This window comes from Hypomesus transpacificus, chromosome 14 (assembly GCF_021917145.1).
Source record: "Hypomesus transpacificus isolate Combined female chromosome 14, fHypTra1, whole genome shotgun sequence".
NCBI classification, from domain to species: domain Eukaryota; kingdom Metazoa; phylum Chordata; class Actinopteri; order Osmeriformes; family Osmeridae; genus Hypomesus; species Hypomesus transpacificus.
The window spans coordinates 7511821-7538437 of NC_061073.1; the positions used below are offsets into that span (position 1 = coordinate 7511821).

The following is a 26617-nucleotide window of genomic DNA, read 5'->3' on the forward strand; positions in this document are numbered from 1 at the left end:
TTTCGAGACCCAAGACCAGGCATGTCCTTTATATGTCTGTGCGGTCAGAAATACGACTCTACCGGCAGTTTTAAAATTGTCTTCCTTTCGGCCTTCTCTGACGAATTTTACCCACCTCTCCATTGAAGTTAGTGAGAGAATTTGAAAGGCTGCTCTCGCTTCAAGGCTCAAAGCTGAAAGTCTATAAATGTGAGGTCTTTAGTAGTTACATTGGCTGAAAGAGGACAAGTCTTCCTACATTTTAAGGTAAAAATTGTTTCTGTTAGTTAAACTATATGAACGTCAGAGGAATTTGTTTGACAATTTAGTTGAATATCAGAAAAGGAGCAGCCAGCAGCTGGCTGTCTTGTAAACATTTTAAAGGTTGAATGGTGTCTCTAGCTGAAAGTATGCTGAAGTAGTTAAGTTTGAAAGAGGAGGAAACTTTTTAATGATTTGAAAGGATTTACTTTTAATGGGAGAATAATTTGCACAAAAACCATAATTCTTTAAAAAGTATAAAAGTGAGAAATACCAAAGGTCATAGCCAACATCTCCTGAAGGAGCTGAACGTTTTGATTAAAAAATTGTAGGAACCGATGAAAGTATGCAGGACTAGTTAAAGGCCAAAAAACGTCGGAAGAACTAAGACTAGAGAGAATACAATTTCTGGGGAAATTGTGAGGGTGTGCTTGCGGTTGCCCCTGCTGCCCATAGTCTCCTGGTGTTTACATATTTCAAAAAGCATTGAAGTGTATGACTGCAGTTCTGACCATTATGTTCCCTTGATAATATATATTTTTTAATTACATGTGTCATACATGTAGGGAGTCAGATGGCTGAGCGGTGAGGGAGTTGGGCTAGTAATCAGAAAGTTGCTGGATCAATTCCCCGCCGTGCCAAATGACATTGTGTCCTTGGGCAAGGCACTTCACCCTACTTGCCACGGGGGGAATGTCCCTGTACTTACTGAAAGTCGCTCTGGATAAGGGCGTCTGCTAAATGACTAAATGTAAATGTATCACTCAGATGAAGGAGTGGTGGAAGAGAAGGAGGCCAAATGTAGCTCATGAAGATGCAGCGCCATAGGAAACTTAGAAAGTAAAATGTAATGAGATATAAACAACTTGTTGGTTGCCCAACAAGAGGATGACACAGCATCTGCTTCTTCAACTCCTTAATCCTCTCAAGGCACCTGTTGCACCTGGTTATGAGGTTGTAGGCTATGGGGCGTCTAATATTGCATTTGTGTAATTATGTGTAGGACCGTGTTTCTGAAGTGGTAGGACATATTGATTCATAAAAGCATCTAAATGTATCAACGTCAATATATTGTTGTTTTCTGTTATTTTAAAGCAAGCTCAGAGAAGTATGAATGTAGAGTTGCTCGCTATATAGAGTAGCCTACCGGCAGGGCCGGTGTTGTGCCCAAGAACACATTGTTGTCGAGGTGGACACCGTTGGGTCGGTACATCCACACGAAACCGTGTTGAATTTGGGGGTGTTGAATGCTCCCCATCCCACGGTCGGCCATAAGCTAGACACCGCTGCGTTCACTCGATGTCTTGCCCTGTCGATACCAGAAGCCCTGGCGCTCCTTTGATACCTCCAGACGCTCAGGTCTCGCTTCATCCGTCTCATCAGGTCTAGCCCGGTCACTTGGTTGAGGTCTTTCCCCGCCATTATGTCCGGGCTGGGAAGCATGCCACGCTTCTCACAGAGCTTAGGCACAAGGTCTGCCCACCTCATGCCCCTCACCCCTATCCATTCAATATGGCACTCCAGTGCAAGGTCGGGGTACAATCCGACCTCCTCCGCATGCCGCGCAAGCCAGTAGACCAACGATCTGCAAACGATCCAGACGTGGGGACAACTTTGGTTTTCCATGATGTGATATGATCCAACATCTGCCTGTTATATACTAAATGGCTTCCCGCTTCTTCTTTTTAAAACAATGCAAGGCTAACATCTGCCTGTTTATTGGCCGCCTGTGTTGTTTTTATTCACAATATTCTCATTGGTTGGCCTTGAAGACAAATAGCTCTATATTATTTCTGAGACACTCGCGTTTTATTTTGTAATTTTACCGCCCTGATCGGCATCATTTGAGAAATTAGGGCAAGCGCCTCAAACCTCAAACCTTTCTTCTGTTTCTTTGACCATAATTTGTCTTTGAGGGCTTAGTGGTCTCGGTTTAACATCATTATTTATAGCGACATCATTATTTATAGCGAAGAAGCCTACCGGACACTGTTAGCTCGCAATGTACAAAGAATGCTCGTGCAACAAAGTTGTTACTTCCCCTGCAAGAGGGAATGGTGATCAGCAACCTCATAGTTGAATCAAAATGAATACACTTGGCAGACCGGTGTAAACATTTACCTAATCTCTATGGCTTAAACGTCATTGTAAGTTTTTCCCTTCTCATGATATTTTCAGGCATTTAGCCTACTCATATTGCATTCATTCATTAATAAAGAACTCCCTTTGAAACTTATTTTAACAAGAAAGTTACCAGGAGTAGCTATCTCAGATGAAATCGCGATTCAAATAGTACCATCTGCTAACTGAAAATATGCCCCCAAAAACGTAAATACGTTTGACATGTATTAAGGGGGAGATCACTCATTCATAATCATTTCAGTGGTTGCGATCATGTCATTAACAAGGCAAAATGCGATATAGCCCTGCTGTGTAGAGAAGCTGCCCCGGTAAATTGTAGGCTTCTACTACTACTAGACTGTCATGGTAGCGATTGCGTTGGTTGAATTCGATTTAACGTTACTTTCCTTGTACGGTCTAGGCTGAAAGGAATTATTTCCATGAACAGATTGACAAAGTTTAGGCTGTGGCAATGGACTTCAGGTTAGTAGTCACTAGTCAAATAGTTTCACCCATTGAAAGACTTTTGATTTAAGTAAGGGTAGTGCCAAACATGTGCCGCCGTTTGACTTCATACAGTACTGTAAACAGCTGTGGAGATGTTTTAGTTAGCTACTAGACTAGGCTACAGCGTTGCAGCGTCCTACACTGGTTTGAAACCAAAGGTAATGATAATTTCACCCAAAAATCGTTTACTTGTAATCTAATGTTATAATAAATCCTACAACGAAAATGTATTTGTGAGGAATGTTTATTTTAACGATTGAAAACAGGTGCATCACTGTAGTATGTGTTGACCGGGCAACAGAGGCTAATGTCATGATGCTAATGCTTCAGTGAAATAGGAGACTACTGCTTCCGAAAGTAGATGTACTTCCTTAATAATATTACCTTATATTGGACATTACACATCACAATTGTGTGTCATATCACGAAGTAAAATGAGCAAATAGTTATCACCCAGGCCTCTTTGCTTGTGGCGTTTCTGCAGCTGCCACATTTACGTTGCCCTGACGTTGTCGCAACGTCACGCGATGACCAAACATACGTTGCCGCAACGTCTTTGGCGACGTTGCAGGACCGTGCATCTGTGGGGCGCCAGTAGGTTGCCGCAACGTCATCTTGTGACGTTGCCAGTCCGTAACCGCGACATCGTGGCAACGTTAATTTTCCGACGTTGCCAGTCCGTAACCGCAACGTCGTGGCAACGTTATTTTCCGACGTTGCCAGTCCGTAACCGAAACCTCCTAGCAACGTAATTTTCTGACGTTGCCAGTCCGTAACCGCGACGTCGTCGCAACGTTATTTTCCGACGTTGCCAGTCGGTAACCGCAACATCCTAGCAACGTTGTTTTGGGACGTTGCCAATCCGTAACCGCGACGTCGTGGCAACGTTATTTTCCGACGTTGCCAGTCGGTAACGGCGACCTCCTAGCAACGTAATTTTGTGACGTTGCTGGTCCGTAACTGCAACGTCAACAATTTACTTAATTATGAAGTAACCTATATTTCATATGCAGACCTCATTTGCCCAGAAGGCTACTTGTTTTGGTATAATAGATAGCCAATGTTAGGAGGAATATGTTTGTGTGATGTGTAGCCTGACTCAAGCTAAATCATAAACAAGGCAGCATTTCAGAATCAGAAAGTGTTTTAATCGCCATGAAAGTTTGCACAGACAAGGAATTTACTTTGGCAGGAAGGTATATACATTCACCATATAGGAATCCTAAATATGTGGTCTACCTATACTAAAGGGGAGTCAGATGGCTGATCGGTTGGGGAATCAGGCTATTAAATCAGAAGGTTGCCAAATGATGTGTCCTTGGGCAAGGCACTTCACCTTACTTTCCTCCAGGGAATATCCTGTAAATAAGAGCGTCTGCTAAAATGACAATGCACAAAGTATGCATGTAACATTTACAATAAAAACTAAAATGGCCAAAATACATACGTGATAAAAAGTGCCACTGCAAAACAAACACTGCAAAGAAAAAAACACTGCAAAACAAACACTGCAAAACAAAAGTGCCAAACAAACAAAGTGCAAAAAATGAATTAAAATCTTCTTCCAGTCCCCGCTATGAGTTCTGTCTGTTGGCCCTGACAAGGAAGCACAAAATAAGTTAGTGTTCGATTAACATAATCGCACGTGTGAAAAGGGGCTATACAAGTCATTAAAAAAATCACATCTAAAATAATATACGTCATCAATTAAAATATTATGTAATTCTAGATTTGTGTCATAGCCATGTGAAAGATTGGATATGGAAGTTGCAAACATGATTCATTCACCTGGCTGGTTTTGAATGGGCTGCCGGGGTGTGTTTGAGTGTTTCCTCTATGCGGAGCTCCACAGCTTTCTCTCCCAGTCCCGTCTTCTACTTCATCACAGCGTCTGGAATTAGAAGTCATGAACTTATTGTCAGTACCAATGTGAACGTTGAATGCATGTAAGCCATAGTTTGTGGGATCTCCAAACACTTACCGCTCTCTTTCGCAACTCCAGCACCTTAAGGCGCTCCTCAAGGTCTTGAAGTTCAGCCTGTGTTTGGGCCACCTGTAGGTCCATCACTGGCACCTCTTCAGTGTGTCTGCCCTGTGGTCGCCTGAACAGGAGAGCCTCTCGCTGGTTCTCTTCCAATGTCTCCATCTTCCGGAGCATAACCTGTAATGTGTCTGTAATTAAAGACAAGTAAAACAAGTTTACAAGAGTTTGCATGATTGGCATACACTGTGGTTCTTCTAGATTAGCTGTAACATTGATGTACATAACAAATGTTACCTTGATTGGTCTTTGCCCAAGATGGTACAGCTGAATGGGGTATACAAAGTATTAGTAAGACAACATTTGTTGTTTTGACAAATATGTTTCCCCCCACGATCAGAACAACTTAAGTATGCCTTACAATTAGGTATGCCTTACAATGGCAATGGTATGAGTATTTTTTTGAGTGTCTTATATTTGCACTTGCCTGGCTGCCAGCTGTTTTCCGGGGCGCCCTATGGGTTCTCCTTCACCAGACCAGAGTTGACACCTAGAGGTATGGCATCTGTAGATGCAAACGTTTTAAGTCATACTTTTGCTTCAAAGCATAGCCTTTAGGGTTGCCATGGCTCATACAATTATTGTCACTGTTATAAACGGTCATTCATTACTTTACCATAATTTCCAAGGGACACAGTACTTGTGATGGTGGTCGGATCACCTGTACAGAAATGAAAGTGGAATGTAGTTTACGTACATAGTAGCCTATTAGTATATTGATATTGAAGAAGCATCGCACATGTGTGATCGTTCGAAAGCAGGGCCCCACAGCGTAGCGTCGCACATGTGTGATTCTGAACATTCCAACCAAATATTTTCCGATGGGCAGAAACTATATGATAAACACTACAGTATGGCTTCAAAATGTACAATTAGTAGGCTAACAAGTAACACTAGCAAGTAGTAGCATTGGTACGAGTATTATCTTAGGTTGCTAGGTAACGGAAGCTAATTAAAGCTACATAGCTTCCGTTTTGGAAAAATAACTCACGTACTCTGGTGAAAGTGTCTGAAATATTTAGAACTCACGCATCTAAAGGTTAAAACGAATAAACTTATCCAAAAACAAATGTCATGTACAAATTGGAAGAATTAGTGACATGATACTTTTACAGACGCCATTGCTGTGCATGCCATGACCGACTGTGAACGTGATCAGCCACGCGCTAGCGTCTTTGAAAATTTAGGGCTAGCTAGCTAAATAAACTATTTTGGGACAAGGTTTTCTAACAGTTCTGAACGTTTATTTTTACTGATTCTTTTGAGGGTGATTTTTGAGACGCTAAACTTTGATAACATGTATGCATTTTCAGTATTTCAAAATAACTTTCTGGAGGGTTTAACCTAGCTAGCGAAATCCTAACGTAAACAATGTGAATCTGATATAACGCTATAAACAACTCAATTTCAAACCTATATGCCCCATCCAATTTCTGAAAATATGTTTATATATTTAAAACTATGTCTGTAAAGAAACTCACCTTTGAAGTAACTTATTTCCAGGTAAAATCCATTGTGTGAAAGACGGTAGGACCCCGGCAAAAACTGTTTAGGAAGTCCAGTTTCAGCTATGCGTTGAAATGGGCATGCGCAAAGTTGTTGCTCAGGGGCAGACTGAGGGGCAGGTTTGCTAAGGAAGAATTGTAATATTCTGTGATGACTTGTCTTTGAAGATGAAACTCTTAAGAGTCGCTTACCTTTTGGTAACATTTAACAATTTTGTAGGCCTATTACAAAACTATTGGAGCACAAATTTGCATTGTGTGTCATACAGCTTTGGTGTGCTATAGCCTACAAATAATGTTTGCTTAATCATGTTACTCATCACACATTGATTGCTTTTGTACATGTTTATAGTAAAGAATGAAAGACTAAATTATATTCCACATTCTGTCTTTTTTAATTTACGATATGTGTCTGCATATGAGAACATTGATGACCAATGACCTGCTGGGGCTGAGCAGCACATGAATTACATGCAGTGTCTACATTTATATATATAAACCACTATATTGCACTCAAGATCCGTTGTCCTGCGACAAAAAGAAGGTAACCAGCCGACCAAGGGACGACGTCGCGGCAACGTTGTCCACGGGTCTAAAAATAAGGTAACCAGCCAACCAAGGTACAACGTCGCGGCAACGTTGTCCACGGGACCAAAATTAACGTAACTAGCCGACCAAGGTACAACGTCGCGGCAACGTTGTCCATGGGACCAAAAAATAACGTAACCAGCTGACCAAGGTACAACGTTGCGGCAACGTTGCCCACGGACCTAAAAATGACGTTACCAGCCGACCAAGGTACGACGTCGCGGCAACGTTGTCCATGGGACTTAAAAAATAACGTTACCAGCCGACCAAGGTACGACGTCGCGGCAACGTTGTCCATGGGACCAAAAAATAACGTTACCAGCCGACCAAGGTACGACGTTGCGGCAACGTTGCCCATGGGACCAACTGGCAACATTCCCTTTATAACGTTGCTACGACGTTGCCACGACGTTGCCAGAAGGTAACGTCGCGGGTTACCAACTGAGCACTTACTGGCAACGTTGCCGCAACGTCATGTGTTAGCTGGGTTGCAATAAAGAAGTTAGCTTAGCCATCTCCCAGAAGTTAACGAGTTGCTAAACTAATTTTCTGAAATAATAATAAATATACTGTATATGTGAGATAACAAAACAGAGAAACAGGACAACAATAGTGAGAATGCTGAACAGCATTCTCACAATAAGTTGAATAAAGATTTAAAGAACAATACTTGGAATGCTGAAGCAGCATTCCAACAACTAGAAAAGGCTGTTCCTGCGAAACAGCAGTGACAATGCTGAAAACCTGAATGGGGATAGCTGACCATGCAAAAAAAAAGCTGAAAATTGTGAAAACATTTTGAAAGTTATAAGCTGAAGCTTCAAAGTGCCCGAAATGTATTTTTAATAGGGGCTGGAGCTGGACGAGGGCATAAAACTACAGAAAAGAGAAGAAAAATGCAAAACAAAAAGTGAAAAAAATCAGAAAGAAGAGAAACAATGCATACAAATGTGAACATTTAGCAGAAAATTATTTGCTGGAGTTTTAAAAGACCTGAAATGTATGTTAAAAAGGACCTGCAGCAAGATGAAGGCAGAAAAAAATTCAAAAGTACTGGCAGTTGGAAGATACTGCTGTGAAAGTTTTTTTTTTCAAGGACCTGGAGCAAGATGAAGGCAGAAAACAGAAGAAAAGAAGAATAAAAATGCAAAACAAAAAGGGGAAAATTTCAGGAAGGAAAATGTGAAAATGTAGCAGAAAACCAGTTGCTGAAGTCTGTGTTGAACGAATTTGAAGGTAAAAGTACAACAATGGAATGACTTGAACTTGCTGGAAAAACTTAGCAAACGTTGGTCATTGGCATCAGACTGGCAACATTTCTAACCAAGAATCTAGGTATCAGGTTCAAGACAGAGGAGAAAATAATCATGCGTGCCTGCACACCCACTCCTGTTCAGACACTTAATTTAAGATGACATCAAAATAATAATTCATAGTGCAGGGTGTTGTCGTTGTCCCTGGTGAGTTTTTTATAGTAACTAACAAGATCATGCTACATGCTTAGCATTCTCACAAATATATATGTGAGATAACAATGGTTGTGCCCTTGCCGAAGGCAAAACACACCCAATAACTAGAGAGGATACAATTTCTCTGGAAATTCTAGGGTGTGCTTGCTTGCGTCGGTTGCAGGTGAGTCCGTTTTCCCTTCTAGTGATATTTTCAAGCATTTAGCCTACTCATATTGCATAATTCATTAAGAACACCCAGACCCCCACCCCTCGGCCTGAGGTAACGGACCCGGTGGATGTAGGTGGTATTGCATTTCCATTTTTCTACCCGACTTAACTCCAGTCAACATTTCTAAAACTATCTCCCCCATTTTTGTTCGATTCTCAAACCTGGCTCATACTGCTATCTTTTTCATAGATTTTTTTTTCCAGATTTTTGCTAAGTTTGAAATCAATCCAAAATGGGTAAACTAGCACCCCATTTCTTTGCTTAAGTCATGAAAAGTTGCCTGGAAATATGTTCGCAGATACGAAAAGGGGACGAGCACAAAAGGGAACATCAGCAAATCACTGATTTACCTGAGCTGAATGAGGACAAGGAGAAAGGACTTGATAATCTACAGTTGCCTGCCTTTATTGTAGCACGTTTTACAAATGGTTGCACATATACATGACGGTTGTTTGTAGAGTTTATTTCCGTTATTTTAAAGCAGATTTAACCATTTAGTAATGAATGCTATTATGCTCATGTCATGACAAAGGTAATTATAGCATAATATAAATAGTTATAATATCGTGGCATTACGGCGTCATTATAGATTGTTGACATGTTCTGGAGCAAAGACGAAGATAAATAAATAATGTCTGATAACCACAATATTGTTATGGTCGTTATATTGTTAGAACGTTATGTCAGTTAACACCGACGATGGCATTAATGGGAGTCAGATGGCTGAGTGGTGAGGGAGTCGGGCTAGTAATCAGAAGGTTGCTGGACCGATTCCCCGCCATGCCAAAAATGACGTTGTGTCCTTGGGCAAGGCACTTCACCCTACTTGCTTTGGGGGGAATGTCCCTGTACTTACTGTAAGTCGCTCTGGATAAGAGCATCTACTAAATGTAAATGAAATGTAAATGTAATTAACAATAAGCTAGTAATAGTAAGCAACACTTATCATCATTATAATAGTAACATAGGTACAGGCTTAATTTAGCTTGCTTTGCCGATAGAACAACGACGGAGCCAGAATAAAGTTGACAGTTTCTTTAATCCAACACAATACTTAAGCAGTCAAACTAAAAACATGAAGCAAAAAGAACAACGTATAGGCCCTGCATGTACAATACTACAGTACTACTAGTAGGGTTATTTCAGGTAATGTGGGACACTTTTTGGTAGAGGCTCCAGTAGACTTACAAAATAACTGTTAACTTGCCCCAGTGGTGTTTCTGTAAATCGTTTTAGGGCTTAGGAACATTTTCATGTTGGAATGAAATGGGAATACACAATATTTTAGAAGCTACACACTTTCAAACATAACATGACCCCCTCTCTCACTCAGTTAGCATTTTCAGGTAGTGTGGGACAGCTTCTCTGGTAACGTGGGGCAGTCATTGTCTGTCAGCCTAGTCTGCTAATATAATAATAATTAGTTTATATACAACATTGCTAGGTACGTGGGTGTGCAAGATACATTTAGTTGTGGGGGTTGAGTTATACAATGGGCATAAAGTGTGACTGATGCAAACCTTAGTGATCTGCAGCCTATGTGCAAGCTAGCTAGTCCCACTGCGTTAGCATTTTGTTGGACTAGCGTTAGCGATCATGCTTACAAGTCTGAAAGGCTGGTTTGATGACAGTGCAAGTTGTTATTTAGTTGGGAACTTAAGTGCAGTATGATGCATTGGTCATTAAAGGTCACACGATATGCTGTTTTTGGATGCTTTTATATAGGCTTTACTGGTTCCCTATTACTGTATCTGAAGTATCTTTCCAGAAATTCAGCCTTGGTGCATAGTTACAGCCACTACGAGCAGTCCCTCAATGAGCTTTCCTCAAAACGCGCTGTTTCTGTGTCTGTAGCTTTTAATGCTAATGAGGAGGAGAGGGGCGGCAACATGCGCTAATGTTTACAACGGATGTATCGCAATGGCTCGTAGCCCCCTTTGCTGTAAGATGCCTCGAATTTAGCCATTCTCATCTGATCACCCTGGTTTGCAGAGGTGCACACATAATAATTTCAATGATGGGAAAGGCGGATATCGCGAGCGCCATAACACCAACAGCATAACGGTTATCCAAATAACAAAGAAGTGTACAACACTGGCGTTACAGCATTTGTATTCACACACACACTTGATGCCATCTACCTTTACATTAGCAACAGTAACTCAGCTGTTAGCTGCAGAGCTAATGTTACAGCCACATTCTAAGCGTAGCAAGCTAGGTAACCATATCCAGTAAAGCAACAAAATGATATAGCGTTAGTTAACTAACTTGTCCATGTTTGTAGCTTGACCAAGGAGAGTTAGTAATGATCCAGAATTTAATTTCAGCAAGGCCAGCTTTGTATTGGCTAATGTTGAGGAAACAGTAGTGGCTGAAATGTTTGGCGCAGACATACAAAACTTTGGGAAGTTGTGTTGGCGCATTTCCAGCAAAAATACAATTGTAAGATACTGGTGGTGCAGAGGCTTGGATGAAGGAACTAAAAAATACTTTTGTTTTGATTTGTACATCCAAACACTGAGCAACTGTTATGTTTGTTCGTTTGCTAGCCATGATGTCTCTCCAGGAAAAGACGATATCGCACTTGCCTTTGCATGATCGTAGCTCAGTTTTTCATGGGCGGGCCAGATTATCTGGGCGGGCAAAGCAGAGAGAAGGGCAGTAGCTTGGGTCCTTGCGACGTCACAAGGAGGAGATTGTCAAACCGAGCGCCTGAGCCTTCATTTTCTCAAAGGCGGAGAAGAACACCCAGGGCTTGGTTTACACCTATCGAAGATTCTAGCCACTGGGGGACCAAAGGCAGGGTAGGGGAACTCATATTAATGTTAAATAACCTCCTAAAGTGAAGTTTTCATGTCATGTGATCTTTAAACATTTGAGAACTATTGAATTAAATTATTTTTAAAGCATAAACACAGCATTACTAGATGTCCCACTTTACCTGAAAAATGCTGCCCCACCTTACCTGACATGATCAGGAAAGGTGGGACAGTCACATAAAATGTTTTATTTTCTTCTAACAAAGCATTATTTTACACATTTTTGTGTGTGTTTGTCAGTGGTTAAACCCCTTCAATATGCTGCAACAGTACTCATTGTAACTTCATTTGAGGATGCTGTTCATTGACTACAGCTCAGCATTCAGCACCATCATCCCCTCCAGACTGGTCTCCAAGCTTGTGGACCTGGGACTAAGCACCTCCCTCTGCAAGTGGATCTTCCACTTCCTGACGCGGAGGCCACAGGTGGTGAGAATCGGTGACCGCACCTCATCCCTACTGATCACCAACACAGGCACCCCCCAGGGCTGTGTGCTCAGCCCTCTTCTGTTCTCCTTGTTCACTCATGACTGTGCGGCAACGCACAGCTCCAACCTCCTTGTTAAGTTTGCTAACGACACAACCATCGTGGGCCTCATCTCTGACAGTGACGAGTCAGCCTACAGAGAGGAGGTTGACACCCTGACATAATGGTGTCAGGACAATAACATCAGCAAGACCAAGGAGATGATTGTGGACTATAGGAGGCGGCAGGAGGAGGAGCATGCACCCCTACTCATCAATGGATCTGAAGTCGAGAAGGTCAGCTGCTTCCAGTTCCTCGGAGTGAACATCAGCAACGACCTCACCTGGTCTGTTCACACGGACAAGGTGGTCAAAGCGGCCCGTAAGCGCCTCTTCTTCCTGAGGAGACTGAAGAAGTTTGGCATGGACTCAGTCATCCTCACTAACTTTTACAGATGCACTATAGAGAGCATTCTGACTGGTTGTATTACAGTGTGGTATGGGAGCTGCACAGACAGGGACCGCAAGGCCCTACGAAGTGTGGTCCGTTCTGCTGAGTTCATCATCGGCAGGAAGCTCCCAGCCCTACAGGACACCTACCACACACGTTGCCTAAGGCAAGCCGGCAGGATTCTAAGAGACTGTTCCCACCCATCCTTCAGTCTCTTTACCCCGTTGCCTTCTGGCAGGCGTTACCCCAGCATCCGGTCGCGCACACGCAGACTGGACAACAGTTTCTACCCAAGGGCCATCAGGTTTCTGAATGGACACTGATATGGACATTGATTTACTGCACACTAGTCACTTATACTCTGTCACTTCAGCTACTGGTTGTACTATCAGTAACATTGCACTACTGTACCTCACTGTGCCTCGCCACCAGGCTCCTGTATGGTCATTGACTTAGTCACATATCTGCAAATTTGCACTATTGTACTGTACTCCACTTAGGTTAGAATAGGTTATAGGGTTGGAACAGGACTTATGTGCATTTAGGGTTAGTATAGTGTACTATTTATTGTTATCTGTAATTTAGGAAGTTTTTGTATTAGGGTTAGTATAGTCGATTATTTATTGCTATATGTATATTTAGGAAGTTTCACTATTTAAGCTCAGCATAGATGTAAATTATGTTCCGTGTACTTATGTTATGTTATGCCAGGTGCTTGCGTTGTCTTGTCTTAAGAATTTCAGTGCCCAGTCTAACCTTGTGTTGTTCTGTGTACCTGACAAATAAAAGACTTGAAATCTGAATTATTTTTAAACCTAGAGGTTTAAAAGACAACCTTTGCCTAAACTGACATGCACCAACTCAGAGAACTGAGTTTCAACATCCATTTACACATTTAGTCTCTATTTTTTACTCTACTCTTAAGGCATAACTATGTTTAACTTAATGTCTGCGCCTCTCTGTCACCAACTGTCTCTGGAGTGGGGGGTGGGGGCTTCACAGGGTATCTACAGCTGTAAACAACTTACATTTAAGACTTTTTAAGACCCCTTCCAATTGACATTAAAGACCAAATTTAATTTGGAAATATACAGTAATCTTCCCAAACACTGATGTCTGGTCAATATGAACAGTATGGTAAAATGACAACAATGGGTTGAGTTTAAGTACATGTGTGTAATGCGAAAGGATAACACAAAAATGGAATTGCTGTCCTAAATAATATATTTTTATTAAACAATGGTGGAGCAGAAACTAGCAATTCCATGAATCCCATGGGAACAAAGGCAAATGTGTGAGATGTACTGATGTGGAGCACAAATTATCCAAGAAGCAGTACTTCTCTTGAGTGTTTTTTAGTCAGATGACTAATCATTGGATTCAGGTCAAAAGTCTATAACTTGAACTGGTTTCATTACTTAAGACACTAAAAGTCAGCAGCTTGGCATGCTGGGACATGGAAAGGATTACAAATTTAGACTTTCATCAAAGTAAAAAATGCGGGTTTGTCCTTTTTCATAAATATCCTCGAAAAAGCAGTCTGCAGAGCTACTGTGTCTGTGGGGTGACCGTCTGTCTCTGGAGGGGCAAGCAGGCAGGGGCCTGCAGGCAGGGGCCTCCAGAGACAGACGGTCTATTATCTGGCTAGAAGCACAATTCCTAAATCTCCTAAAGGCTTCCCTCCTCGAGGTTAGGTAACAAACACATTTTTGGTGTCGACCGAACTGTGAAATGGTGAACTTATGAACATGACGCGACCAAAACATGGCTGCCGCCTAAGCCTATGCAGTCTCCCTGGCGCATAGGCTTATTACAAAGACTTTCTAGACCCAAATCAAAATTCTGAGCCGACAGGTCTGTGGGGAATTGCTTGTTCTCCTAAAAGCTGCCCTCCTCTACCTTTTTGATGAATTCGCCGAGATGCGGTTTTCCGTCACTTCAAACTCACAATCTAAAGGTCTCAAAGTGCTCAAACCTTCACCATAATTCAAGAGTAGTGTACTTTCACGAACCCAATCATTGATTCTATCTTAAAATGTGTAAAAATAGGACTTACCGAACGTGGCTGCCTCCAACACGGCTTTCTGGGGATTCCAGTTGAAAACAACAATGGCCGCCAAAAAATAATTTATATCCGTGAGCTGTGATTGGAAGCGAAAGGAGGGTGACGGTGAGGCTTGGTCAGCACACCATTTCCAGAAAGGATGTGTGTGCGTCTCGCCAAGCTCATGCGTGTGTCAGTAGGTTGACCACCTGTTCCTCTTTGCGCTGTATAGCACAGCATTTTCAATATGCGACCTGCGGAACAAGGGGTGAAAATGCTGTGCGACACAACGCAAAACGGGACAGGTGGTCACCCTAGTGCAGGGGTGTCGAACTCCGGTCCTCGAGGGCCGCTGTCCTGCATGTTTTAGATGTTTCCATGCTCCAACACACCTGATTCAATTAAAAGGGTTGTTATAACGACCATTCATTCGAATCAGGTGAGCTGGATCAGGGAAACATCTAAAACATGCAGGACAGCGGCCCTCGAGGACCGGAGCTCGACACCCCTGCCCTAGTGTCAAGGGGCAGTATGAGTCTGTGAGAATTTGGAGCGCGCGCGCACTGTGGAGCAATTCAATTGAATTCAATCATATATTGACATACCAAGGTGAAATTGTTTATGGTACTACAAATTGATGTCGTCTTGAACCCTATTAGGTTTGAAAAACAATCAGTCAAAATTATAATTGATTTATTAACAAAAAAAGTATTGAGGCAATTTGGACATTTACATAAATACACTTCTTTCAGCCATTTTGTATTGCATTTCTTATTCCATGTCACCCTATGTAAAGACATGTATTCTACACATCTGTAACTCATTTCAAGTCGATTGGGTCTATGGTTTATTAGTAGACGGGTTTTAAGGGTTGTACCAAATTTGGACAATACAAGACAATTCATAAGTCTGACAATATGGGTCCCTGAGGCTTTTTTGTTCCCCATGAGAAATAAGACATCTATACCAACTTTCAGTCATTTTGGAGTAATGGGGCGCTGGGGAAATCACGTAGACTTTGGTCGTGTTTTATAGCGCCACCTATGGGCGCACATGGGCCACTAGCCGTCTGGGAGTAATGAGGGACCTGTTGTATCATTGGGCCAAATTGAAAAAAATCGGGCCCAGGATTTTTTGAGCTATTGGGCCATTTAGCGGAGAAATATAATAATAAGAATAAGAATACAAACAAAAACAATAGGTTTCCTCCTACTGGAGGAACCCTAATAAGAATACGTAGAAACCCTTAAGGTGGCTTCGCCACTTCGTGGCTTGGCCACCAATGAGGCTGGGACGTTTGCCTCTAAAGTATAAAGATGAACTAGCAACAAGAGACATAAACTCAAGGGCTATGTACACAGGGGCATGATTGGCAACAGGTGATGTTGATCAGAGCCGGGGAGGACAATCCCTCAGGTAGGGTAAAGGATACTGAAACGAGAGGATAGATGAGTACACACACACAACACAACAGAATTGACACAGACAGGACCTAGGGAGTGGGGCGGGATGTGACAGACACCTGCAAACCAGCCTAGAGATCATGTACTAATTCTTTCTATGTTAAAAACTGCACTCAGCATAAAACACTTGTGTTCAAACACATGCACACAGACACACATTGTACACATGCTTTCTCTACAAATCCAGACTACACCTACCAAAAGTATAGTAGTTCCTCCTTGAACATGCAGCAACTTTACTGGAAATAGCAAAGACTTCCTTTCTAAAGAAATATAATTTGCACATTTTGTACATTATGTACTACAACATGGTCCTCTGTCCATCTGTGATGTTGACAGATTATAACATCCTTGTCCCCTCTCTCTGTCCTCAGGAGAACCCTTTCCGGAACAGGATTGTGGAGTCTTTCTCAGAGGATGGCCTGGGGAACCTCAGCTTTAATGATTTTGTTGACATGTTTTCTGTCCTTAGTGAAATGGCTCCTAGAGAGCTGAAGGCCATATATGCCTTCAAAATATATGGTAATGATTGAATGAGATTATATTGTATATTTGTATTTGTATACACAAGCAATGTCACAGAGGTTGTCATACAGTATGCCCATCTAACTGCATCTAAACTATCCTAAAACACTCACAGAAGACAATGAAAAATTCCAAGGAAAACCATTCAGTGTGGAATCCCCTTCTCCATAGATGGTTTTTGATGCAGAGAGGTGCAGACCATAGACTGAATTCTCTGATCCTATTTTGAAGACAGAGAAGGAAGAAGGATCAGAGAATGTAGAGGAACAATTACCATAAGTACCATAAGCACCACATAAAATGTTGTCCCACTCAGGGACTCAGTGCTACGCAATCATCCTACACAAACACACATACTTCCACAGCAGTGAAAAGTTTAAAATGAAGCCTTAAAGATCAAAATAGTGTCACCCTCCCTTACTGAAACAGGAAGTCTGTTCCAGAGGAAAGGAGCTCTATTTGAGAATACCCATCCATCTTGAGATAATAAAATATGTATTTAAATTAATACACAAGTTTACCCAATATGGCTGTTGGGGGGAAATGAAATGTAGCTAACTTGGATAATCATACTTTGCAGATTTCAATGTGGACAATTTTCTGTGCAAAGAGGACCTTGAGAAGACTCTAAACAAGCTGACACGGGAGGAGTTGACCCCTGAAGAGGTCAACCTGGTGTGTGAGAAGGCCATCGAAGAGGCTGATCTGGACGGGGACAGCAAGCTCTCCTTCGCAGACTTTGAGAACATGATTACTAGGGCTCCTGACTTTTTAAGGTATTCACACAATGTAATATAGGTGATATGTCTAATGCTTCCTAATGACCTCACCAGGTATGACAGAGGTCAGTCATACATAGGAAGAGTAGGATTGTCATTTATGGGAAAAAAGTGTACTACTGTATGTAACAGTTATATTTGGAGCTTTGCCTTCATATCTGTGTTTCCCTGTTTACTTATTCAGTTGATTTGTCCAAACTCTTTACCTTTTTAGTGGGGCTCTGCCCTCATCATTGTCCTCCTGAGCCACCTCCATTGACCCGCAGTAATATGCAAAGTGTTTCTGGCCACTGTGCTTCTATCCCTAGTTGTAGTTAGATCAACTGATGTATGCCCTCAATAAATTACTTTACAGTTTGCAATCTCCATGTTACAGGAATCATGGTTATCAATGTGTCACTTTCTTCTGATTGCAGCACCTTCCACATTCGAATCTGAGAGGACTAAATGGAAAGGTTCAGAGGTCGGTATCATGGTGAAGACCCTTAAAGCTGAGTAGCAGGATCTTAACCACACCTAGACCGCATCCTAACCACAGCACAGTGCCTGTCTCTAACATGTCAGAAGATTTCTCGCTCTGTCTGCAGTGATGTCTGCTGAATTTGGGAAGATCAGGCTGGGTTCTCAGGATCCTGGACCTCTTTCTGCTGACACTTTTGTTCCTATATTATGGAGCACAATTTGCTTCGTGTTTTAATCCAGTAAACCTCATTTGGATGAAAAATCTTAAACTGATGGGGAGCAGGTTTTTTTTTTTTTTTAAGAGAGGAACAGGACATCAACATAAGGGGTTTTGGATACTGTAGCCTCCCTCACCCACCTCTCTGAGGACTTATCTGCAGATCTGAGACTGCACAAGAAGGACCTGTGCATTCTGTTCTATATTGTGTTGCACATTAGACACCCTTATGATGACTTCCCTTCGCAGCCTTCTAGAGACAGACTGAAAAACATACCTACTGTGCATTAAGGCAAAGCTAGAGGAAACAGAGACAATTGAAAGCGCAGCACTGGCACCATCTTCACCCATAGAACACATAGACAGTGTTTTATACTAGCTATGCAATATTTGTTCTTTAGACGCATGAACTTGATTGTGTTTTTCCTGCGATAGGTTGCTTTAGATATTTCAGGTTTTGTTATTGCTTTAGGAACTGGAGCATGATGACAATCATATCTTACTGTTCTCCAGTTGAATAAAGGGCTCTGTCATCTCGACTGCATCTGGTTAGCCTCTACCAGTCACCTCATATATTTATACTGTGTTCAAATAGATCTTTCCTGTCTTATCTTGAGGTGTGAGCGTTTATTATCTATTGACTAAACATTTTCAGTATTTGATGTGAATTAGGGCATTTGGCTTAACTTTGAATAAAAACATTTTCTCTGTGTTGTGTGAAATAACTTTTCTTTGAAAGCATTAGTTTGTCTTGACACCTGCTAGCAAAGCAGCGAAAAAAAATATACAGCTTTTAAATTGACATTGCAAGGGGTATCTTATCTAGATATAGGACAGGAGTCATAGAAGTACTGTAAGCAAAGTCAAACTGGAGAAACAGAGCGGAAGTCTGTGTTGTTAGGTCAGTGGGGTGTTACATTTGCATGATATTCACCCCGTGCATCTAGCCTATTTCCCAACATCCCCCACAGTGGAAACAGCAGTCTTCACAATAAAGATCAAAAAGTGATTGTCTGCGCACATCTTGTCGTATAACCTGTAATTACTTTTTAAGTAGAAAGAGATCGTTAGGAGCGAGCTGCCTCAGCATTCACAGGCATAATTACACTCAGCACACACAGACCCCTGTAAATCTCACATGGGAGATGCTGAGGGAACTGTCTTCATTCACATTAGATGGGTTATGATTTACTGGTTGCCCTCCTCTGGCCTTAATTAGGCTGAGTTGCAAGAGATAAAAACCCAATAACTTGAAAGTATGTCATTGTTTTCTTTGCATGACAGGGTTCCTTTACATTAGTGAAGCCAACGTGAATGTGTGGAAACTAATTTCTATTTCCAGGAAGGAAGTTTGCTTCAATTGGATATGGCATACAGTATGTTCAAGTGATTATACAAAATAATGCATGGGAGAAGCACCTGATGGGTGGGGAGAGGAACTGTTTTATAGTGAACAACATGCATTCCAAATTGAAACTGTTACCTGATAAAACTTATAATGAATGTTTCAATTCCAGTTTTACATAACCGGTGAGATGGTGATCAGGCATAACATTTAAGAGGAGGTTGAAGAATTGTGAATATTGAAGAAATGGTGTTCACTATGAAGTCATTAGGCCAGGCAGCCCATGCTAATATGCAGTTAATTCCTCATCCTGTTACTTCCAGGCCCCTTTATGAGAGCAGTATTGAGGGCAATATAGTGCTGAAAGTGTGGCTTCATTAATTACTGGCCTCACAGAGAGCATCTGTTGGTTTAGATTCCAGTAGGACAGCTTCTGGTGGAGTGTGATACTGATGTCAACTGTGGTTGTAAAGAAGCCATTACAGCATTGATCCCTGTCTTAGCATGGAGGCGTGGCGTGGCATGGAGGCCGATTGGTCGCTCACTACGGCACACCTAGCTCTGGGACATGGGCAATCCACTACTGACATCAGTCCTTTCCCTCAGTTAGCGATGGCGTCTCCAAAAAGTGTACTTAATACAGTATGTATTTATTAGTATGTGAAGACTGTAGCCTTTAGCCTGACTCTAACAGTTTGACTGGATTATCAGGAGTGGCAGCTCTTCCTGCCACTGACACAGAAAACTGTTTAAAACAATAATTTATTTTTACCCTTCTTTAATTGACCTTAGATGACAAGGATGAGCAATGGTATTGATTTCTGAATCCAATTTGCTTCTACCTGCTCGGATCCATGGTCCAAAGAGAGATGGTCTTCAAACTGATCTCTTTTCAACACAGTATTAGCAAAGCCATGGTCTGTTTAATGTCTGTGGTTAAGTATGAGGATAGTCTGTGATGGGTTAAGGTTGGCGTTAGGTATTCTAATTGCCTGGGTATTCTATTTGACAGCTATTGATAGGATGTGTATGTTATTGTGGAATGAGGAGGACAAGTGACGTTATTTGATTAGGTCTGCCACAGCTTCATGCCATGCTGGCTTGATATAGGTCTTATTTACGTGTGCAACATCCCACAAACACAAGACTAGTCAGCTGTGACATGTTTATGGTTGCTCTTTACATGATAATGTGATTTGACATCACTTGGTCTGTTCAGTTGCGTAAGAATGCAAATCATAAACTGTTGCCTGTCTTGAATGAGAGTGGATGCAGTAAATGTGTCCATTGCTGATAAATCTTTTGCTGGATTTCCATCTCCCATTATTGGGGAAAGCATTTCAATGATTGTTATTTCTATGAATGCACATGTGCACTATAGCTGCGTGTCAGGTGCGACTTATATATCAAAATATATATAATTTAACATGTTTTTAAATGTTAATTCATACTGACTGACATGAACCAACGAGTTAACTGATTGAGGCCCTCATGTATGTACATTTGCAAACGTAGTGTTATCAGCGCCATGGCCCAAAAAGTGCACACTGTGATACTTCAGTTTACGTCGAACTTACTGTAACTGCAGGGAGTGTTTTCCTGCTCTGTCAAGTTTTATGTGTAATTCAGTCTTTTACCTCAAGGTGGAATCTCGTACTATTTTTTGTAAATTACCTGTTGCTTTATTTCTTTGTCTTATTCGTTGTTTTATCCGGAAGTTGTTCCGAAGCTAGCAAAGCAGCGGCAGACAAGCCACGTTGTTATTTGTTAAGGTTTATTGCCAAGATTTCCTCCAAGCAAGATTTTCGTTTAACCCCATTGGTACAAGCAGGCAAAGTGGTCAGTATTGTGTATTTGTTTCATTTTAATTTGCTGTGAAGAACTTATGTGCTCTTAGATAATTGTATTAGTATTAAGCTAATTTCATGTCTACCACCAGTTATACGGTGTGATGATGTCTACAAGACTGCGACATTAAAGGGGCAATTGACTGTTTTTTGGGGGTATTTCACACTGTTCCTTAAGGTCTCCGAATATGGTATGTAACATTGGTTGGGTTGAAAATGGCCGGGTGCTGTTCCATGCCCTCTGACAGATCCGCTGAAATGTTCCCGTGAAAAAACACCAGCTTTTCTCTTTTTATTGTATGCTCATTAATATTTAGATAAGCTGCGCGCTGATTGGTTGGTTATCAAGAGTGAAGCTGGGAGCAAAAACGCAACATGGCCAACAGCAGCACTCGCTGAAACACCAAAGTTGGAGACTTGAAATAAAAACGCGCAAATAAATCTATTGTGTCTACACAACACTGTTTTCAACAGATTGACTATATATCATTTGAAATGATAACATTACTTGTTTCCAATTCTGTTGTTGAAGCAAACTGGATTGACTTAGGTGGGTAGAATGTTAGGCTACAGCTTAGCAACCAAACCATATCGTGATTCTACTCGGCTTCAGTTAGCTAGCTAGGCTAGCTCTAGATATCTTGCTGTAAAATAACATGACAAAGATCTGGACAAACATGCATCGTGAATTGAAGATTTTCATTACACAGGTTATTTATTTAAATGAAACACAGTCAGGAACATGAATCAACGTTAGCCCCATTGCCAATAAACTAGGCTAAATTATCACACATTCTACCTATGCTCTTGCGTTAACTAGCAAGCTAAACTTGTTTACATGCTTACAGTCTAGGTGTTACTAGTAACAGTTACTAGCAATGCTAACGTATCCTGTATCTAGAACCTGCCTTTCTCCAGTTCTTTCAAATAGATTATCTAGACAGGCGTTAGCAATAAGCCCGACTGCTGTTTGTTTTCTGGCTATTTTTCGGAAGCTTCCCTTCTAATGCCGACTACAGCTAGTCTAGCTAGAGTCATTTGATGCGTGTAGAAACGTATTTAGCATTCTACCTGGTATGCTATATACAGGAAACGTTAGCATTGCTAATGACTGTTAGCACAACATCATACTGTCCTTATAGCTTGCGGTTGCAATGAGCATACGGTCGGAACAGCACCTCTTTCCAGGTTCAGCTTCCTAGCAAATCCTGCTTGAAATTGTCCAAGGTTGTCAAAACTGTCTTGGGTGAAATGTTCAGAGCAAATGAATGATTGAGTGTCGAACTTCGCCGGAATCTTCTCATAGACAACAGCAGCCATGCCTGTCGAATGTTTGGCTCCTTGGGAAGAACAAGAGTGTTAGCCTTCCCTGTACAGCCTGGAACACTGCATTAACGACCGTGGTCCATTTTCAATATCCTTGTTATAATTCAAAACGTCCTTCTTTGCAATTCCTTATAAGTAGCCTACACAGAGCAGCGCGCAGCTAAACTACTATCGGAGATAGACGCTACCTCGGGCTGGTCTGGATGTAAATTCTGGGGCGTGACAAAGATACAGACCAGAGCCAATAAGAGGGCGATCGCCGGTCCTACGTAGGACCGGTAGCTTTGTTGAAAAGCTAGCGTTTTACAGCCACATTTTTTCTTTTTGAGATTTGAATAGGAAAGAGGTGTCAATGGACTTTGATATTCACGGTATGTTCAGTTTACCCACCGAACTGTTGTTATTCAACTATGACAAGGTAAAATCGGTTTTGCAGTCAATTGCCCCTTTAAAGCATCAGTAAAAGGATCCGGAGTCTCGTGTAATCAATGGGCGTTACACTTACCAAACCTGCAGTTCGTCGGGTAATCAGCGCCTTTCTCCGCCCACTATACCGTAAATTGTGAGCATTTAAAAGCGCACTTGAATGGGCCTCCTTTTCTTTTTCTATTAGGGATGCCCCGATACCGAGTACCAAATTTTATTTTGAGGGGGGGGGGGGGTGATGTGGCAGTTTTCCAAGCACAACACAGTGAGACACGTTTTAGATGTTTCCCTGCTCAACACATGGGATTCAAATGAATGGGTCGTTATCTAGTTATGCTTGTGTGTTGGAGCAGGGAAACATCTAAAACGTGCAGGACAGGGGTACTTCAGGACCAGGGTTGAGAACCACTGATCTAAGCCAATCAAATACAGCAATTTCTGTGTCCAGTATCATTGGACATTTTCGTCTATCACACAAAGAACGTCAGCAAATAAGAAGAAAACTACAATGCTGATGATTTCAATTGCAAGTCATTTGGTAAGTAGTTATTTGATATTTTATGCAACATTTAAACATTATTCAGTTAATACTCTTAAAGATCCCATGACATGCTGTTTTTGGATGCTTTTATATAGGCCTTAGTGGTCCCCTAATACTGTATCTGAAGTATCTTTCCCGAAATTCAGCCTTGGTGCAGAATTACAGCCACTACGAGCAGTCCTACTATGAGCTTTCCTCAGGACGTGCTGTTTCTGTAGCTTTAAATGCTATGAGGAAGAAAAGGCGGGGCTAACTGCCATGCTTCGGTCGTTTAAAAGCCATGATGTCTTGAGGAAAACCAATAATGTGCTCGCACGGTCGTAGCTCACAGGGTACAGTGTTTCCCACAGATTAGAAATCTAATTGTGGCGGGGAGGGGTGGGGGTTGTCAGACGGGGGGGGGGGGGGGGGGGTCGTAATATTTCCTTCGTTAATAATTCGTTACACAGTTAATTTGTTAATAATTTGTTACATTAAATATTAATCCAAAATGATTCACACCTTCACAAATTAACAACAACTAACATATCATTTCTGCATTATGCATGTAGCAACGCTAGTGCTAAACAACTATTTAACTGGTCGGCTCCATGACGCCGAGTAAGTAGCTAGCTCTTGAGACTTCTCACCAAAAGAACGAAGGGGAAACTTCGAGTACTGTAAGTCGCTCTGGATAAGAGTGTCTGCTAAATGACTAAATGTAAATGTGAGTAAGGTACCAAGCGAAAAGTAGCCTCAACTTTCCTCGACTTTTAGCTACGGCACTAATGCTGAAGGCTCGCTGATATAGCTGTCGGTCTTACTAGAACGGCATATGTACTGTATGCATTGTTGCTAGTGTGTGCTGATGTTGTGACTGTGTGCATATGTGGGAAAGACGCATCAGTAACAGAGAGACGGAGGGAGAGCAGGGGAAAAGAAATGCAGCTGAACGAATACTCTGCGTGTTTTAACCTAAATAGCGATAAAAAAAAAAAAGTTTTACGAAACGCAATGTGTGGCGGCCGGTGTTGATTCTGTGGCGCACCGCCACAAATTAGTCTGTGTGGGAAACACTGGGGTATCCGCGGGGTCTTAAAAAGTATTAAAAGTTGATCAATCCATTTAGGGAAAATTTAAGGCCCTTAAAAGGTATTAAAAAGTATTAACCCCAATTTTATGAGGTATTACATTTTGTTCACACTTTGTCCAAAGAGTTTGACTTCAAAAAGTATGCATGAATATATTTATTTTCCTCCCATGATTATTATAAACAACGACGTGCACGGTCAGCGAGTCACGTATTTAGCAAAATGCACGGCTAGGTGATGTGTCGCGAAACACACTCCGAAATGGGGAAATGTAAATTTGCGGACTCCTGGTTGGAGAAGGATGAGTTATACAACTGTCCCTGAAAACAGGCTTACTGTACATATTGTAAAAAGATTAGCGTAGTAGCTTCGATGGGCATCAACGCTTTCAAGGCCGCTGTTGGCCACAGAGAGCAGCCGCAGCTGTCCATTGCCAGTTTCTGTGCTCCACCAGCGACACCACTACCCAACATGACAGCTGAACTTGTCAAAACGGCTACGACAGCGACCTCTGCCCCATCGTCTACCGACATCAGGGTGGCTATGGGTGGCACATCAACGATGCACGCGGAGTGTATCTGGTGTCTCAATACTGCGGAGAAGAACACCCAGGGCTTGGTTTACACCTATCAACATTTCTAGCCACTGGGGGACCAAAGGTAGCCTGGTACTAACCAGACCCTCGTACATTTCATTTGTACAGAGGGTCTGGGATCTCTCCATTGACAAACGTTAACTTCCTTGAAGGCGGGTCCTCTGTTGAAGTTTGACACTATTGGATCCGCCCAGAGCCACTCTGATTTGCCATAACCAATCGCACACTACTGTAACGGAGCTAGCTGCCGTAGCTGGAAAATCTAACTTTTCCCGAACCCCGTGGGGAAGAGGGCCACAACATCATGGCCACCAACAAAACTCAGCAAGGAATGTTCTTGCTCCGGCTTTAACCTATGGATTTTCGGCAGCGTTGCCACAACCGCAGAATAGTTTCGCTCGCATCTTTCTCCGCCGCCATTACTGAACTACTCAAACTAGTGCACGACATTAACGTCATCGTTCTCAGCCACTTACTCTGTTCGCCGATTGGACCTACAAAAAATGTGTTTCTGGAAACTGACTTCAGAGCCGAGCTCCCAGACCTAGTACAGAAGCAAAATCCAAATTGAGCGGAAGTACGTAGGAGGGCAGAGCCAGGCTAGACCAAAGGCAGGCTAGGGGAACTCATATTAATGATAAATAACCTCCTAAAGTGAACATTTCATATCATGGGACCTTTAATAGTATACGTTAATGGATAAGGATCGTAGTACAATGCACTACATGAACAGCACATGATTCCTATATCCATGAGAATCAACTCATTTACACGATTTGACAACACTCACCTTGTCCAGCTAATGCTAGGTTTAATGACTGGTTGTCTAATTAAATATCTGTATACATATTTACATAAAAAACGATAAAACTTACTTGGTATACTGGGTTCGATGTCATGTGACGTCGAACCAGGAAGCAGCTGTCAGAAGAAAGCATGGTGAAGGCGGCACATGCTACATGCCTGACTGGAATAAAGGTTTATGAAAAACAAATTAATCCTGTAAATTAATTATAACATGTTAAGCCGTTATTTTTCACAGCTCTAGTCTTTGCTTCATTACATCTTTCTCAAAAGATTGCTACCAACGCTGTTAAGCCTATGTTGAAGATGTTGACAACCCCTGACTTGTGTCTTACAAGTGATACCTTACACCTTAGAAATGTGTACTGTAGCTACCATCACTGCAGTTACAAACTCAAACGTATAATTCCATCGTTGTCTAAGAAGCTACCCACGGACAACTAACACCTTAAAAATGTGTACTGTAGCTACCATCACTGCAGTTACAAACTCAAACGTTAATTCCATAGTTGTTTAGGAAGCTACCCACGGACAACTAGCACCTTAGAAATGTGTAGCTATGTATCACTGCAAGTTCAAGTCTTTTATTGTCAGATGCACAGAACAACACGGTCAGACTGGGCACTGAAATTCCTTGGCACTGAAAAGGACAAGACAACGCAAAGTAACCTGGCATAACATGTACACAGAACATAGATTACATCTATGATAAGCAAAAATATAGTAAATCTCCTAATATACAATAATATTAGGGCT

At 41.8% G+C, this 26617-nt stretch overlaps 1 protein-coding gene across 1 annotated transcript in view; it reads left to right on the top strand.

The window, feature by feature from the left end:
• cib2 (calcium and integrin binding family member 2) overlaps positions 1–18518 on the top strand; it is a 42654-nt gene extending 24136 nt beyond the window's left edge. Inside the window, exons 4-6 of the mRNA XM_047033206.1 lie at positions 16299–16446; positions 17030–17225; positions 17645–18518. Coding sequence (XP_046889162.1) covers positions 16299–16446; positions 17030–17225; positions 17645–17666 — 366 coding nt within the window. The 3' untranslated portion in view covers positions 17667–18518. The remainder of the gene's footprint in view (positions 1–16298; positions 16447–17029; positions 17226–17644) is intronic.
• The last annotated feature ends 8099 nt before the right edge of the window (positions 18519–26617 follow it).